A 12,730-nucleotide genomic window follows, 5' to 3' on the forward strand; every position below is an offset into this window, starting at 1 on the left:
TCACTAACAGGAACGCCAGTTCTTGAAATATTCCAGTACTGTGCTATTTATCTATCCAAAGCTACAAATGATGCTGCAACCATCTCTCTCACAGCTCCTAAATCTTCTGTTGTTCTCAAATTATTTCAACTACCAGCCTGCAGCCACTGTGATTGCTTCTAATTTCCTGTCAACTTTGATTGTGTAAAAAAAAAAAAAAAGGAATATCCAACTAAGAATGGCTACCATTTCCATTTCTCCCCCAGGTCTGGGAGGTACCTCCCAGTGTGCAGCTGAACGTGGCACTTTCTGTGGAGAAGAGTGTCCTGTAGTGCTGTCTCAGCAAGGACAGCCAAGAAAGAGCTGCAAGGAGATGCCAGAAAGCAAACTGAAATGGAAAAATTACCTTCTCCCAACACCAACTTAACCAAAGAAGCTCAGAAGTTACTATAAATGTATCTCATGGGATGGTTCTTTATTGTCTTGAAAACTAGGTAGATCCAGAGCCCTCAACACTCTTACTGAACAAGTCAAAATTCAAGTTACCTCCTCTGTACTCTGTATTATTTCTCCAATCACTCAAGTCAATTTCTGCTGTTCCAGCTATAACCAGTTCCAGTTCTCTGGCATCAAATACAGACACCAGTCTTGCATCAACAACCTGTGAAAGGAAATAAAATGCATAGCAGCATTTCTTCATGTACTGATTCATGCCTCCCCACAAAATCTGCTACTAAGGTATTTAACAGGTATCATTTCAGGTAATTCACAATTCAGGTTTTTCTTTTTAAATAAACAAGTCTCAGAGACCCAGTGCAGAAACAGAGCAAGGATTCAGTGCTAATCATACAGTGATTGAGAGTATTGTCCAGTGCAAAGTAGACACAGAACCATAGTCTTTATATAAATTATTAAAAACATTTTTTTTACACTCCCTTCCCCTTCCAGTATCTACAAGAGCACTTCTGATTATATTTGGGACCCTGTATTTTGGAAATGTATACAAGGAGAAAAATATTTTGGATGGAGGAAGAAAGTAAATTTAATCTTGGAGCTTTTTACCTCATAGAAGCCACGAACTAGACTTTCTGTTTGTTGTACAACTCCTCTCTCAATTCTCCATTTCACCATTCTCTCTATGTATTCTTTCTTGTTCTTTTCAGTGACTGGGATATTGGCACCTCCTGGTTTCAGTTCCCGTTCTGTGATCTTAGGACAAAAAATGACCAAGTGACAACACAGTTACTATAAAGACAAAAGAAGGAATTGTAATAATTAAAATTTTTAAGCTGAAGTAATTCCTTAAAATCACTAAGCCTTACTAGCAAACTGGAATATATGAAGTAAGAGAACATACAAAAAGTCTTTAAAAAAATATTTTAAATTCCATTTAGTCTGAGGAACCTTCATAATTAGATTTAAGAATAAGTCGAGAAGAAGAAACAATCTTTATAGTGACTTTTGAAGTTTTCTGAATAATACCTTAACAAAGGTGTTGTAATACCTTTGAATGGCAACTTTGCTGCAATTAAATCCAGGTAAACTACACCTACCAAAGCAACCCTAAAGTCTGGTATTTCGGATACTCTCCAGAAAATCTCCTTAACCAGAAGAACGTGTTTGACCTGTTACAAATATTAATTCCTCCCCAGATTTCAATATTGATTTCACCAGCAGGAATATTTTAAATACAAGTTCAAGGCAGCATGGAGAAACACTCGTTCTTCTGTCCAAATAAATGTTTATCTAGCAGGAGAATGCACCAAGGAAACAAAGAAACTTGCACACCTGCCCAAAAACTTCTTCATTTACAGTAAATGTGAGATCTAGGATATCGTGTATGTCGTTGTCTTTCATCCACTGCAAACTCTGGTGAAACTCTTCATCCAGATATTCCAGGTCACTCAGGTCACAGAGTCTGACAGAAGAAAGCAGAAAACACACAAATACAGATGATGGCAGCAGCCTGTGCTCAGTAACTAAACTCAGACAAAACAGACTGTGAATGGGAGCCAAGAGAAACATTAATAAAGAGGACAACTTCAAATCTCTGTTTATTTGCCTGGTAACAGCAGTTACTGTAGAACACAAAATAACTCTGTAAATATACAAAACTCCAGAATTTAATTTGAAGATGCATTTCTTCTTAATGGTGAGTCTGCCTCATGTTTCCTGAGAAGCACATTTAGGAATTATGAAAATACACAGATTGAAGAGACAAAGAATTCAAATAGTAAAATCAAGCAGTGTCATTTTTGTTTATGTAGCTACACTGCCTCATCTCCATCATTTGTTGAACTGCTTAGATTTCCAGCTTACCACATACTTACCATATTTCCCCATACCTCATTCTTCTGCTAGCATTTAGGTGTTTTAAAAATGTATGTGCTGTAGGAACGTATTAATTACTCCCCACTACTAGAACATGCAATGTTTTATAGGAAAAAATATGCTTCCAGACTTCTCAAAACCAGCTTTCAAATAAAAAGTAAAGCACCTTAAGTTCATTAGGTCTTATGTTCCAGACATGCTGAGCAAGCACAGCTCTCATTGTTTCAGCCAGAACAGAAGCAGTAGTTCTGGAAACTACATCTGAAGTCTATCAAAGTACAGCTCCTCAAAATGGAGATTGCCAACAATTAGTCTAATCTGAGAATGCATGGTGCAGTCTAAGTTATGAAGTGATTCATATCCTATCCTGTGAGTCATTGCATGACAAAAGAATAAGAACTCTATTAATATCTGGAATAAGCCCACAGCACCGCATTGTACCTCTTCAAGTCTAAGATTTTGTAGAAGAAAGCTAGTAACAGGGCTAAAACAAAACATGAGGTTCTCATACAGATCACAAACAACATTCTGAGGTAGCAGAAACAAGGAAATTTTTCAAAAAACTCATGGATCGAAATCAGTTTAACTAAGTTATAAATAATAGCCTATCTCCTTTGTCAGTACAGCATCATAAATGATCCATACACAAAATGGCATCTTTGATGGGGAAGGAACCAAACAAAAGAGGAGACAGAACAATTCTACTCACATTCGGAGGAGAGCTTTATAAAAGGGTCTTGTAAAAAAGGCATCCAGCAAATACTGATGTATCAGAGCAAGACCAAGAATTCGACCACTAAACCTGAACCTGGAAGAGAAAGAGTTACATTACAGTTGTGATACTGAATCTTTGTGGTTGGTACTGCTCTGTCATCAGAACTTGAATGTATTTCCAAACAGCATTATTAAATCAGACAGCTATGTCTAAATTGTGGTATTTTTGTTTATTTCTTGGGTTTCTTTAACATTCTCAGTAAGGCACAGGGAAAAAAATAATAAAAAATGCAAGACTGCAGAGTGTGGAAAATCCCTCAGATACCTAAGTTACAACTGCTCAAAAATGTCAAATCCATATTTAACCCAATCGGCCCCTGCCAGAGCAGCCATAATAAATGCATTATCTCCCAAAATGATAGCCCCTGTCTATTTTTATTCCACACCCCTACAGGATTAACTTGTTTTCATGTTATAGAGAGGCCAAAGGTTTTGCTACTCTTTCCCTGGCTGACAGCTCATGCTGCCTGTCTTTCCTACTTACAGGAGCTCCTTGCTCCCTCTTCTGACTGTGGTTAAGGAGTTCTCTGTATATTTTCACAAACAGCGCCAGAAAGTTTTTTTATGTATAGCAGTGCTCTCCAGCCCTATGTCAACAGGATCTAAATCTCCTTCTCTCACCTCTTTCTTCCCTTATTATCTTTATTTTGTTGGGTGTGTAAGGAGCAAGTTTGCCAGCATTGAGAACAAATGGCAGCAACCTTGAAATAGGAGGGTCTTTGCAAATATTCCCATGAGAATCAAGATTCATTGTGAAAGCTCTTCCACAATTCTAGAACTGGATTAAAGCCTAGTGTTTGTTTTCAAAGTAAATGTTTCTTGAACTTTCTGTTTATGCATCCTTAACAACATTTTTATTGGAAAAAATTAGGGCTTTATGATACCTGCTTGTACAATGTTTGTAAGATGAGGATGTGACATGCAGAGCCTTCCCCTTCCCATGCATAAACTGTTTGTCACAGCTGCATTTTCTGAATTCCCCCCGGGGCTGTACAAAACCAGCACTCTCTGAAAGAGATAGGGGTCATGCCTCCTTCATTCCCCAGGTCTCTGGCCCAGCACTGCAGAAGCCAGGGATGAATAAAAAACATTGGCAGAAGCTGCACAGCACATAAGGGTTTTCTGTCACCTCTGCACCAGGCTGGTCTGCCTTTCCAATAGAGACTTGAAGTACTGGAGTTGAACAGGCAGGTTGCTTCCACTAACTGAACTACCACCCAGGTAATTTCCTTTTCATTGTAAAATTAGTAATGAGATTCCCCTCTGATACTCATTCTTCATAACTGGCCTTCAAAAAATAAGAACTCAGTGCATATCTGTCCTACAGAGATGAGCAGTTGTCATTCCACTATTAATGTAATCCAACTACTTACACAGCAGAATTCTCTGTTAATAGTCACAGCACAGCTTTACAGATTTATGGTGATGCCATGGCTTAAATCAACTGAGGGTGATTTAAACTGGCTTATAATTGTTAAAATAGGATTATGCAAAAATCCTCGATAACTATTTCAGAAGCAGAGGTAAATTTACAGACTGTTTCAAAGCTGTGTGATCAGCAATCTCCTCCCTACCCCCAATGAAGATATCACCACAGATCTCCTTCCAATATGTATGCTGGGGGTTTTCCACTGAGGTAATCTCTGCACTCTTTTGGAAGATTCAAACAAATTACATATAGTAATACATGCCTGAAACCTCCCGTCATCTCCTTAGCTGACAGAAAGTCAATGTGTTGCTATTTTTTCTTGTTTTTTCTAATACACAAGAGGTTAATATTGCTTTCATGAAATGACTACTAATGTACAAGAAATGCAGGGAGTTGTGTTGTGAGACAATCCCATGATATATGTTCCAAATCATAATTTTGCTGACCTTGTGAGAAATAAGATCATTTAAAAACCACAAGAGAAACCAAAATCAGGGAAGTCTAAAGAAATGCAATTATTTTGCTGCTGGTTACAAAGATCAGATTCTGTGTTACATGTCTGAGCAGATTTGAGCAGTTGTTCTACAAGTGAAAAACAAAAGAAAAGAATTCTTACCACTCATGGTGATTGTCTACAAATGCAGACATGGGACTTATTTGTACTGTGTAGGTATCATTGGCTGAATATTCAAACAAACCATAATATGGATTGAAGAGCTCCCTGGACACCAGGAAAAAAAACTCTCTTGATGGTCCACTGTAGTCCAACCTTTAAAGAGAAACCTGACATTACTATCAAGTAAGAACCTTTTTTTTAATCTACATTCCTTACACTATATTTTGATTAAAATTTCGTAAGATTTTAACCAAAACCCTTATCCATGCATATTGCCTAATGCCAAAGTATGTGGAACTCTCAAGGGACTATTCTAAAATGGAATGGCTTGGAGGACTGGAATGAAGTTCTCCATGTGGGCTGCACTCAGAAAAAAATCTTTGGCTCCAGCTGCAGTGGCCTCTGCCACAGGAATATAACCAAATAATTGGGGGTGGGGAGGAGGCAAATCATGAAAAGAGCCAAAATCAGACTTATCTTCATCTGACAAATTAACAATGAAAATAAACAATGGTCATATTTTGTCTTTGCAGACTGCAACCATAGGACAATTGGAGGGATAATATTTGTGTTCTCCCTAGCAATATAATCTGAGATTACTTCAGTGATTTATGTTTCTTGGTCTAAATTTTCTTGTCTGTCTTCCAAACTTGAGTGCATTTAAATGTCTTTTGGAGAGTGCACTTCCTTTGTTGGGTTTTTTTATTTATTGTTTTCTACTTTTTTCCCCTATTTGAAGATTCCAGTACTAATGAATCTAAATAACCTCTTCTTCCTGAATGATAAACAAATTCATTGCTGACAATGCACTGAGATTGAATTGTGACATTACTCTGCAGGTCACCAGTGAAATGAGTTAGGTATGACATTAATGCTCTATTAGAGTTGGAAAACAGAAAACTAGTTTTCCAGTGGGGAGCAGAGAATATTATAATCCTACCAAAAAGAAAGATACATCTTTTATAGATAAAAGACTTAATATTTGACTCAAGTACTAAGACGATGCACAGACACAGGTACCACAGAGAAGGTCAGCTTTCACAAAAAACTCCTACTACAAATGTTTTGGCTCACAGACTTTTACAGAAGATAACCACAAATGAGAGTTGTTTTTGAGGATGAAGCTGTCAGGACAGTAAAGGCTAGGTGCCGTTATCAAGCTGAGGACAAACCCTCTTCCCTCAGCTGAATAAATACATTTTCCCTTCAGTCACTTGGAAGCATTTCACTTCTGTTAAGCTTCAGTGAAGTACTGAAACAGATCCTTACCCTGGCAAGAAGGGGTAGATTCCATCAATAAATTAGAGAGGAAAAAATCAAAAATGGTTTGACACCATGGACAACTGTTGGATCTTAATCTTGGCACAAATACCAGGATCAAGCAAAGGGTCGTCTGCAAGATTCTTGCAAACTTCTGGGATAATCAGACACACTAAGAAATCTTGAGATAGAAAGGAAACTGTGTGCTTGACTATCAGGCACTTCATACAGCTCCCTCTGTATGCAGTTACTGTGAGTCATGTTAAATAAATCAATCATGAGAGTCCTGCACTGCCAGTCAGATTTATCCTACAATTAAAGGCTTGGCACAAGGGTGAGAAAACTTCATATGAGAGGTATGCAACCACACAACAGATGCAACTGTGGGGCATTTGGATGTTCATGTTGTTGGCAACATGACTCATGTCTCCTAGGAACCACCATTAATATTTCAGATTTACCACACTTAAATGCAAAGCAGCTTCTCCTAGTAGTTCAAAGAACTCAGGAAAAACAAGGAACCATATTTTTTCTATCTAATTTTTTGTAATTTATTACCAAAATGAATGAGTGTATAACAACCATTAAATGAGCATCACAATTGGTAAGTATAGAAACTGAAGATTGGAGGAAGATACACATTATGAGACTTATGACAGAAATCACTTGAACAGCAACAACCATGTCTGAGTTGCCCCACTTACTATTTTATATATTAATAAATCAAGAGTTACTAAAATGTTGTATTATGTAATTATTTCCTTACCCATTGCTTTATGACTTATATCTCTTTACCAAGAGCAAAAGAAATGCAAAAGTAAACTCCTACTTACACTGTTAAAAAAGGAGGAGCAAATAGGAAACAATTAACTTTCAGTATTCCTCCTCTCCTCCACCCTGACCTGTCTTTCTTCACCTGGCCAAATGAAGAGTTGGATGTGATACATATCCTTGCACCATCTCTGATGAAACAATACTGTTTGCACACATCCTTTCTTCATTAAAAATACAGATGTGCAAATAAAGGACTGACGTCATTTTAATTTCCCTTTGCTCCTAATGAACTGATTCTTTTCCATTAAGGCTAGAGTCTCATGTAAAGCTGGATACAATGGGGACAGGAGGTGTCACCCCCATTTCCAGGTCACTCCTCATGCTGCTGAGTGGTGAAATGCAAAATTCTGACATCTGATGAAAGGAAATGGTGTATCTGGATCAATCTCTATCTCATGTATGATTTAAAGAATTTCCCTTTCATTTTTAAATCTGATTTGAGGCTGTAGCTGTGAAAGTAAAGGCTGGTAGGGGCTGAGAAAGCAGGCCTTGCTCCTGCATCCCCACTCTCCTTTGTCAATACAGCATAATCTCATTGTGCACCACCTTGCCATTCCAGTTCTGAGTTTTTCCTCAGACAGCATGGTGATATTATTTATATGAACAAGTCCACACTTGGCTCTCAGGTGTTAACATTATTTTAAGACTTCACTGGATCTTTATTAACACCAAGTGCTTCAGGGTGAATTTTAAACAAACAGTAGGATTTAGAGGTTTTCAAAGACATATTAATTTTATCTAATCTTGTAGGAGACGTTTCTATTACAACTTTGCATTTTAAAGACTCACACATTGCATGGCAATAGCCCACACTACAGCATTCCAAGTGCTGTGCTGCAGTTGTCTGAATATCATGGAATAAAAGTTTAAATATTTATAAACATATTCATGAACCATTTCAACAACAGACAAGGGGGCACAAATCAAGAGACAAAAGCAGCAAATAGTACACTGTTTCAGTTTCACTTGCAAAGGAAATCTAACCACATGTTGCTCTGCAAAACACATCTCACAACCTGTAACACATTAGACTTTCATTAGACACAGACTGAGCATTCTCTGAATGTGACTTTGAAGCGTGGGGAATATTTGGGGTTTTTTAACAACTAGCAACAGCCCAGTTGCTTTTACTTGTGATGTAGGCCCTGACTTGAAGAGGCAGTGAGCACCTTCTGTAGTACTGAGGGCTTTCTGCTCCCAGTGTCTCAGACAGGGCTAAATCAAGGACTTGAGCCCATAGCCTACTCTGAAAGCACACTCCCTCCAACAAATGGCAGCTGTCTTTTGGTAAGCCCTGGAGACACAACAGCACTGAGAGAAAAGAAATATGAATAACACAAGAAAGCTGTTTGGTTTTTAATTTGCTTTCCCAGCAACATTCTGAAACACACACCAACTACTGGGAAAATTCACATAACCATTCACATTACTTCTGCAAAGGCAGGGTATGTTACATTGCAAAATGCTTAAGAAGCCATCTTGAACAGCTGTATGTTCTAGGCTTGTGTATGTGGCATTTCCTGACCACAGTTGTTCCTCTTTTCTCTCTAGAGAACAATCTGGTGAGAGAGAAGCTGCAAGACACTGTGTTCTCAGACCACAAATACTTCCCTGTTTTACTCACCCTTCTTCCCCAACAAACGTGACATAGAGTTTATTTCTCTGCAGGTCTTTTCTTGAGTAGCCCATGATCTGGTTAAAGGCATCTTCTAACAAGTGATCTCTCCTGATGATTAATCTGAAGGGCAAAAGTATTTTGAAACAGCAATTTGTGAACATGAACCACATCTGGAAACAACTATTTACACAGCAGGATAATAACCCGGGTGATTTCAGAGATACCCGTTTCTGCTGGATAATTTTATTCAGATCAGGAAGCTCCTGTTCTCCTCCAATGTGCTCCCTTATGTTTCAATAAAATGTCCCTTGTACACTGTACATTGTACAAAGAAGAGTAGTTTTGTTTTGTCTGCCTTGGTCCTTCCTTAAAGTCTTAAGGAGAAAGGTCCTAAAGCTGGCATTTTCATTAAGTCTGAAATCCTTTTGTAAAGCTGGGCCCCTAAGTGAGTTTAACTGTGAGCAAGAGTCTCGTCTTTTCTGTAAAAATCAGCCTCTTAACACAGAAAAAGATAAAACCATGGAAAATCACAGTATGGTAAAGCCAGAAACACACATTTCTACATTATCCTTGAGTGTGTGATGGTACAAAAAGTCCAGAAGGAATGGCAATTATTTGTACAAAACCCCACTTAAGCATCACATGCGAAAATGCAATGTACCTTCTGAAAGAAAAATTGTGCAAATAAGGAAGTGTCATGAAGATCTAAAATAAGAGGTGAAAGAATCCTCCTTACTTAAACATCCCCTGCCAAAAAAAATGTGTTCAATTAGTTTCCTGAGACTTCACTTGCTCTATATTCAAACACTGCCTTCTGTGTGTGCCCATCAGCCAGCAGCTGCTGGAAGGCAGCTGAACCCACCCCAGCTCCTGCAAAGCCCCTGTGGCCCTGCAGAGCCCAGTGACTGCACTGAGCCATCCTGCCAAGGACATGCAAGGGGAGAGCCTGGAGCTGAGCAGGCACCTGGGCAAAGAGGAGACCCAGGCAGCAGCAGAGCTGTGCTGGGCCCTGCTTTGAACAGGTCAGTGCTGTTGCCTGGGAAAGCAACCCAGAGAAAACGTCCGTTCACATGTCAAACTACAGCTTAAAAATCTACAGTGTGATGGCAAATAGGTCAGGGGAAAAAGGGGTGTAAGAAATTGAACAGATTATTACAAGGAGCAAATGCTACCCACCAGTTATTTGTCCAAGCATTCAGGACAAAGCTTTCATAGATAAGGCTTTAACTGTTTATGATCTGATTACATTCTAGGCAGACATTGCTCAACCTTTGCCCCTTAAGGCCTAAACAATAGCATTTTAATCCCATTTCATTTTTGCAAAACTTGTAACAAGCTCACATGAATGAAGTCTGAGCTTTGCACAGATTTCTGCAAAATAAGAGAAGTGACTGGCTGAAGGAAATATAAAAAAAAATAGAAACCCCCTTTTTTATAATGGAGGAAATGATTAAATCATGTTCTAGTGCCTCATGGCTATGAGTTTGATAACTGGCACAAGACTTGGTAATTTACAAAATTTTGAAAGTATCTTGTGAGAACAATTCTTATATATAACAGCACATAATCACATGATTAGCTAATAAATGAAGAAGGGAAGACCTCACTCCAAGCACTCTACCATTCAGAGTTCTAAAATAAAAATATTACCAGTTTTTTGAGGCAATCTTTAGAGTTTAGTAACATGTAATATTTGAATCCTCTTTACTAAAGAGGACTGTGGTATCAGAACAGGCAATGATGTACAAAAGATATGTCTCTCTAATTTTTTTTTAGTGGAAAAAGATATGAGAAAATATAACTGTTTATATCATAATGGAAGAATTCAGATGCCTCCTGTTCTGCAGGCCTCTTCCCAGAGCTCTTTTTGGCACCATATTGGTAACATTGTCTGTACAAAAACATAGTTGGAGGAAGCACAGAGGTGCTCAGAACTTGCTGTACCCTCTGCTATGAATCACATGCTGGCATTAAGTCTTTTATTACAGGTTTTCTATTCCCAGAAATGCCTGGGTAACCATAACATCTGCATTCCTTCTAATGGGAAGAAGCTTGCAGATGTGCGAGGCAAGGCAAGCTGCCTGAAAAGAAATCCAGTTTCACAAGATGCTTCAACCTACTTCAATTTCCCTGGGCCTTGTCCATATCCTTTAGTCTCCAACTTCCTGTAGAAGTTCCTCAGCTTGGCTTCAAAGTCTCTTTTGTATGGAGCTGGAGCTCGGGCGTTGGCACGCTGAGTACCTGCAGGGAGCAATGGGCACAGAATGAGCTGTGTGACACCAGCTGATGGATGTCCCATCTGCTCCTGGGAAGACTCCTTCATAGCAAGAGATATGCATGGTATGTGTTTGGTTTAGTCACCTCCATAAAGAGTAAAAGCTGCATATCTTCAAATCTGCTCTGCAGACTTTTCGGTTGCTCACTTCCAATAGTATCATCTTTCAAAAGTAAATCTTAAAAGAGCAAATCCAGGTCAATGCAAAAGATGGATTTTAAAAACAACGAAGCAACTAGAAAGACTTTACTTTTTGTTTTTCAAGTACACTTTATGTCTTACCTTTATAATAGTTCATACAATAAATGTTCTGTTCTGGTTTTAATATTATCAGGAAAACAACAACTCAGAAATGAAGCAAAAATAGGCTGAACTCTGCATTTCCCATGATGACTACACCAAGAGGAAGAAGGAAAATATTTGGAAATTCCTTAGTGGAAGATTTTCCCTGGGGAAGTAACAAGGAAGAAAAATATAGGAAGAATGGAAAGACTACCAAATTTAATTTTGTGGAACTTCTAATCTGTGGCTGCAGAAACATACATGATGTTCATGTAAGGGAATTTAATTTTGAAAAACTGGTTTTGAGGGTCAATTTCTTAAAACCAAGAAGAGGTGAGATCTGTACACAAAAAAAAAAAAAAAAGGCATACCCTACAACTGCATGGACAGTGTATACAAATCAGGTGTTTAGTCTCATCTGTTCTGAAAATGGCCATCATTAGGACTTCCACTGCCTCCCTGGATAAATGACTTCCGCTGCTTTGATTGTGAGGCAGGGTGCCAAGGAGGCAGTTAAACTCCTTCCCTGCTGCATGGCTGTGTAGACATCCTACAAAAAATCTGGACGATGTTTAAAATTTTTCATGCCCTAAAATACACATAAGTCGCCAACTACTTCTCTGGAACTAGTGGCCACCTGTAAAGCACTGAAAGCACAAATGAACAGTTTAGCAGCACTGTTCTGCAGAGTTCTGTCTTTTACCTCAGTTCCTCATGCAAGTTTGTTTGTGGCTCCCTGCATGAAGCTAAGCCAATACAGAAACATTGAATGCTGCTGTGGGGAAGGCATGTGAATGTAACGTTTCAGGTAAAACAAGAGAGGAGGTGCATCCGTTCAGCCTCTGTGGGCAGAGAAGGGGAAGGAGAGCAGCCACAAAGCCCATGGGTCTGACGGAAACGGCGACAGCACATCCTGCGGAAGTGGGGGCTGGAAGGAGCTGCAGAGTCTATCTCTGCACAGATCAGAGACAGCCAGTGAGCTCACTAAGTTGAATGCCAATTAACAGGTCCTTAAAAGACCTGTCCGACCAGAAATACACTTGGCACTTGTTCCAGGCTTCAAGTGAAGTGTGGGAGGATAGTAAATATCATGGAATCTGCAGGGCTCCAAAAGAAACATGAACCATCCCTCCGAAAACAGAGATCATGGTCATTGATTCTTCTATAGTGGTTTTCCTCTTTTACTGAGAGCACCAAGAGCTTCTAAAGGTACACTGAGCTGAAATCTCCTGAAAACTTACAGAAACAGTAAACAAGCATTTTAACTATTGGCCTTTTCCCTCTCTTGTTTGTTTTGCTTTGGGTCAAACTATGTACAAAAATGCAGTCACC

The 12,730-nt window shown here is 38.9% G+C and overlaps 1 protein-coding gene across 2 annotated transcripts in view; it reads right to left on the reverse strand.

Annotated features, from left to right (window-relative positions):
- The window catches only part of HECW2 (HECT, C2 and WW domain containing E3 ubiquitin protein ligase 2), a 105,921-nt gene that overhangs the window by 14,885 nt on the left and 78,306 nt on the right, over positions 1 to 12,730 (reverse strand). For both annotated transcript variants that reach the window (XM_059475588.1, XM_059475589.1), the window contains 7 exons: positions 10,962 to 11,082; positions 8,848 to 8,961; positions 5,130 to 5,282; positions 3,020 to 3,118; positions 1,768 to 1,897; positions 1,042 to 1,188; positions 526 to 640 (listed from right to left, as the gene is read on the reverse strand). In XM_059475588.1, the coding sequence (XP_059331571.1) occupies positions 526 to 640; positions 1,042 to 1,188; positions 1,768 to 1,897; positions 3,020 to 3,118; positions 5,130 to 5,282; positions 8,848 to 8,961; positions 10,962 to 11,082 (879 nt within the window). The remainder of the gene's footprint in view (positions 1 to 525; positions 641 to 1,041; positions 1,189 to 1,767; positions 1,898 to 3,019; positions 3,119 to 5,129; positions 5,283 to 8,847; positions 8,962 to 10,961; positions 11,083 to 12,730) is intronic.

This window comes from Ammospiza nelsoni, chromosome 7 (genome assembly GCF_027579445.1).
Source record: "Ammospiza nelsoni isolate bAmmNel1 chromosome 7, bAmmNel1.pri, whole genome shotgun sequence".
Classification (NCBI taxonomy): domain Eukaryota; kingdom Metazoa; phylum Chordata; class Aves; order Passeriformes; family Passerellidae; genus Ammospiza; species Ammospiza nelsoni.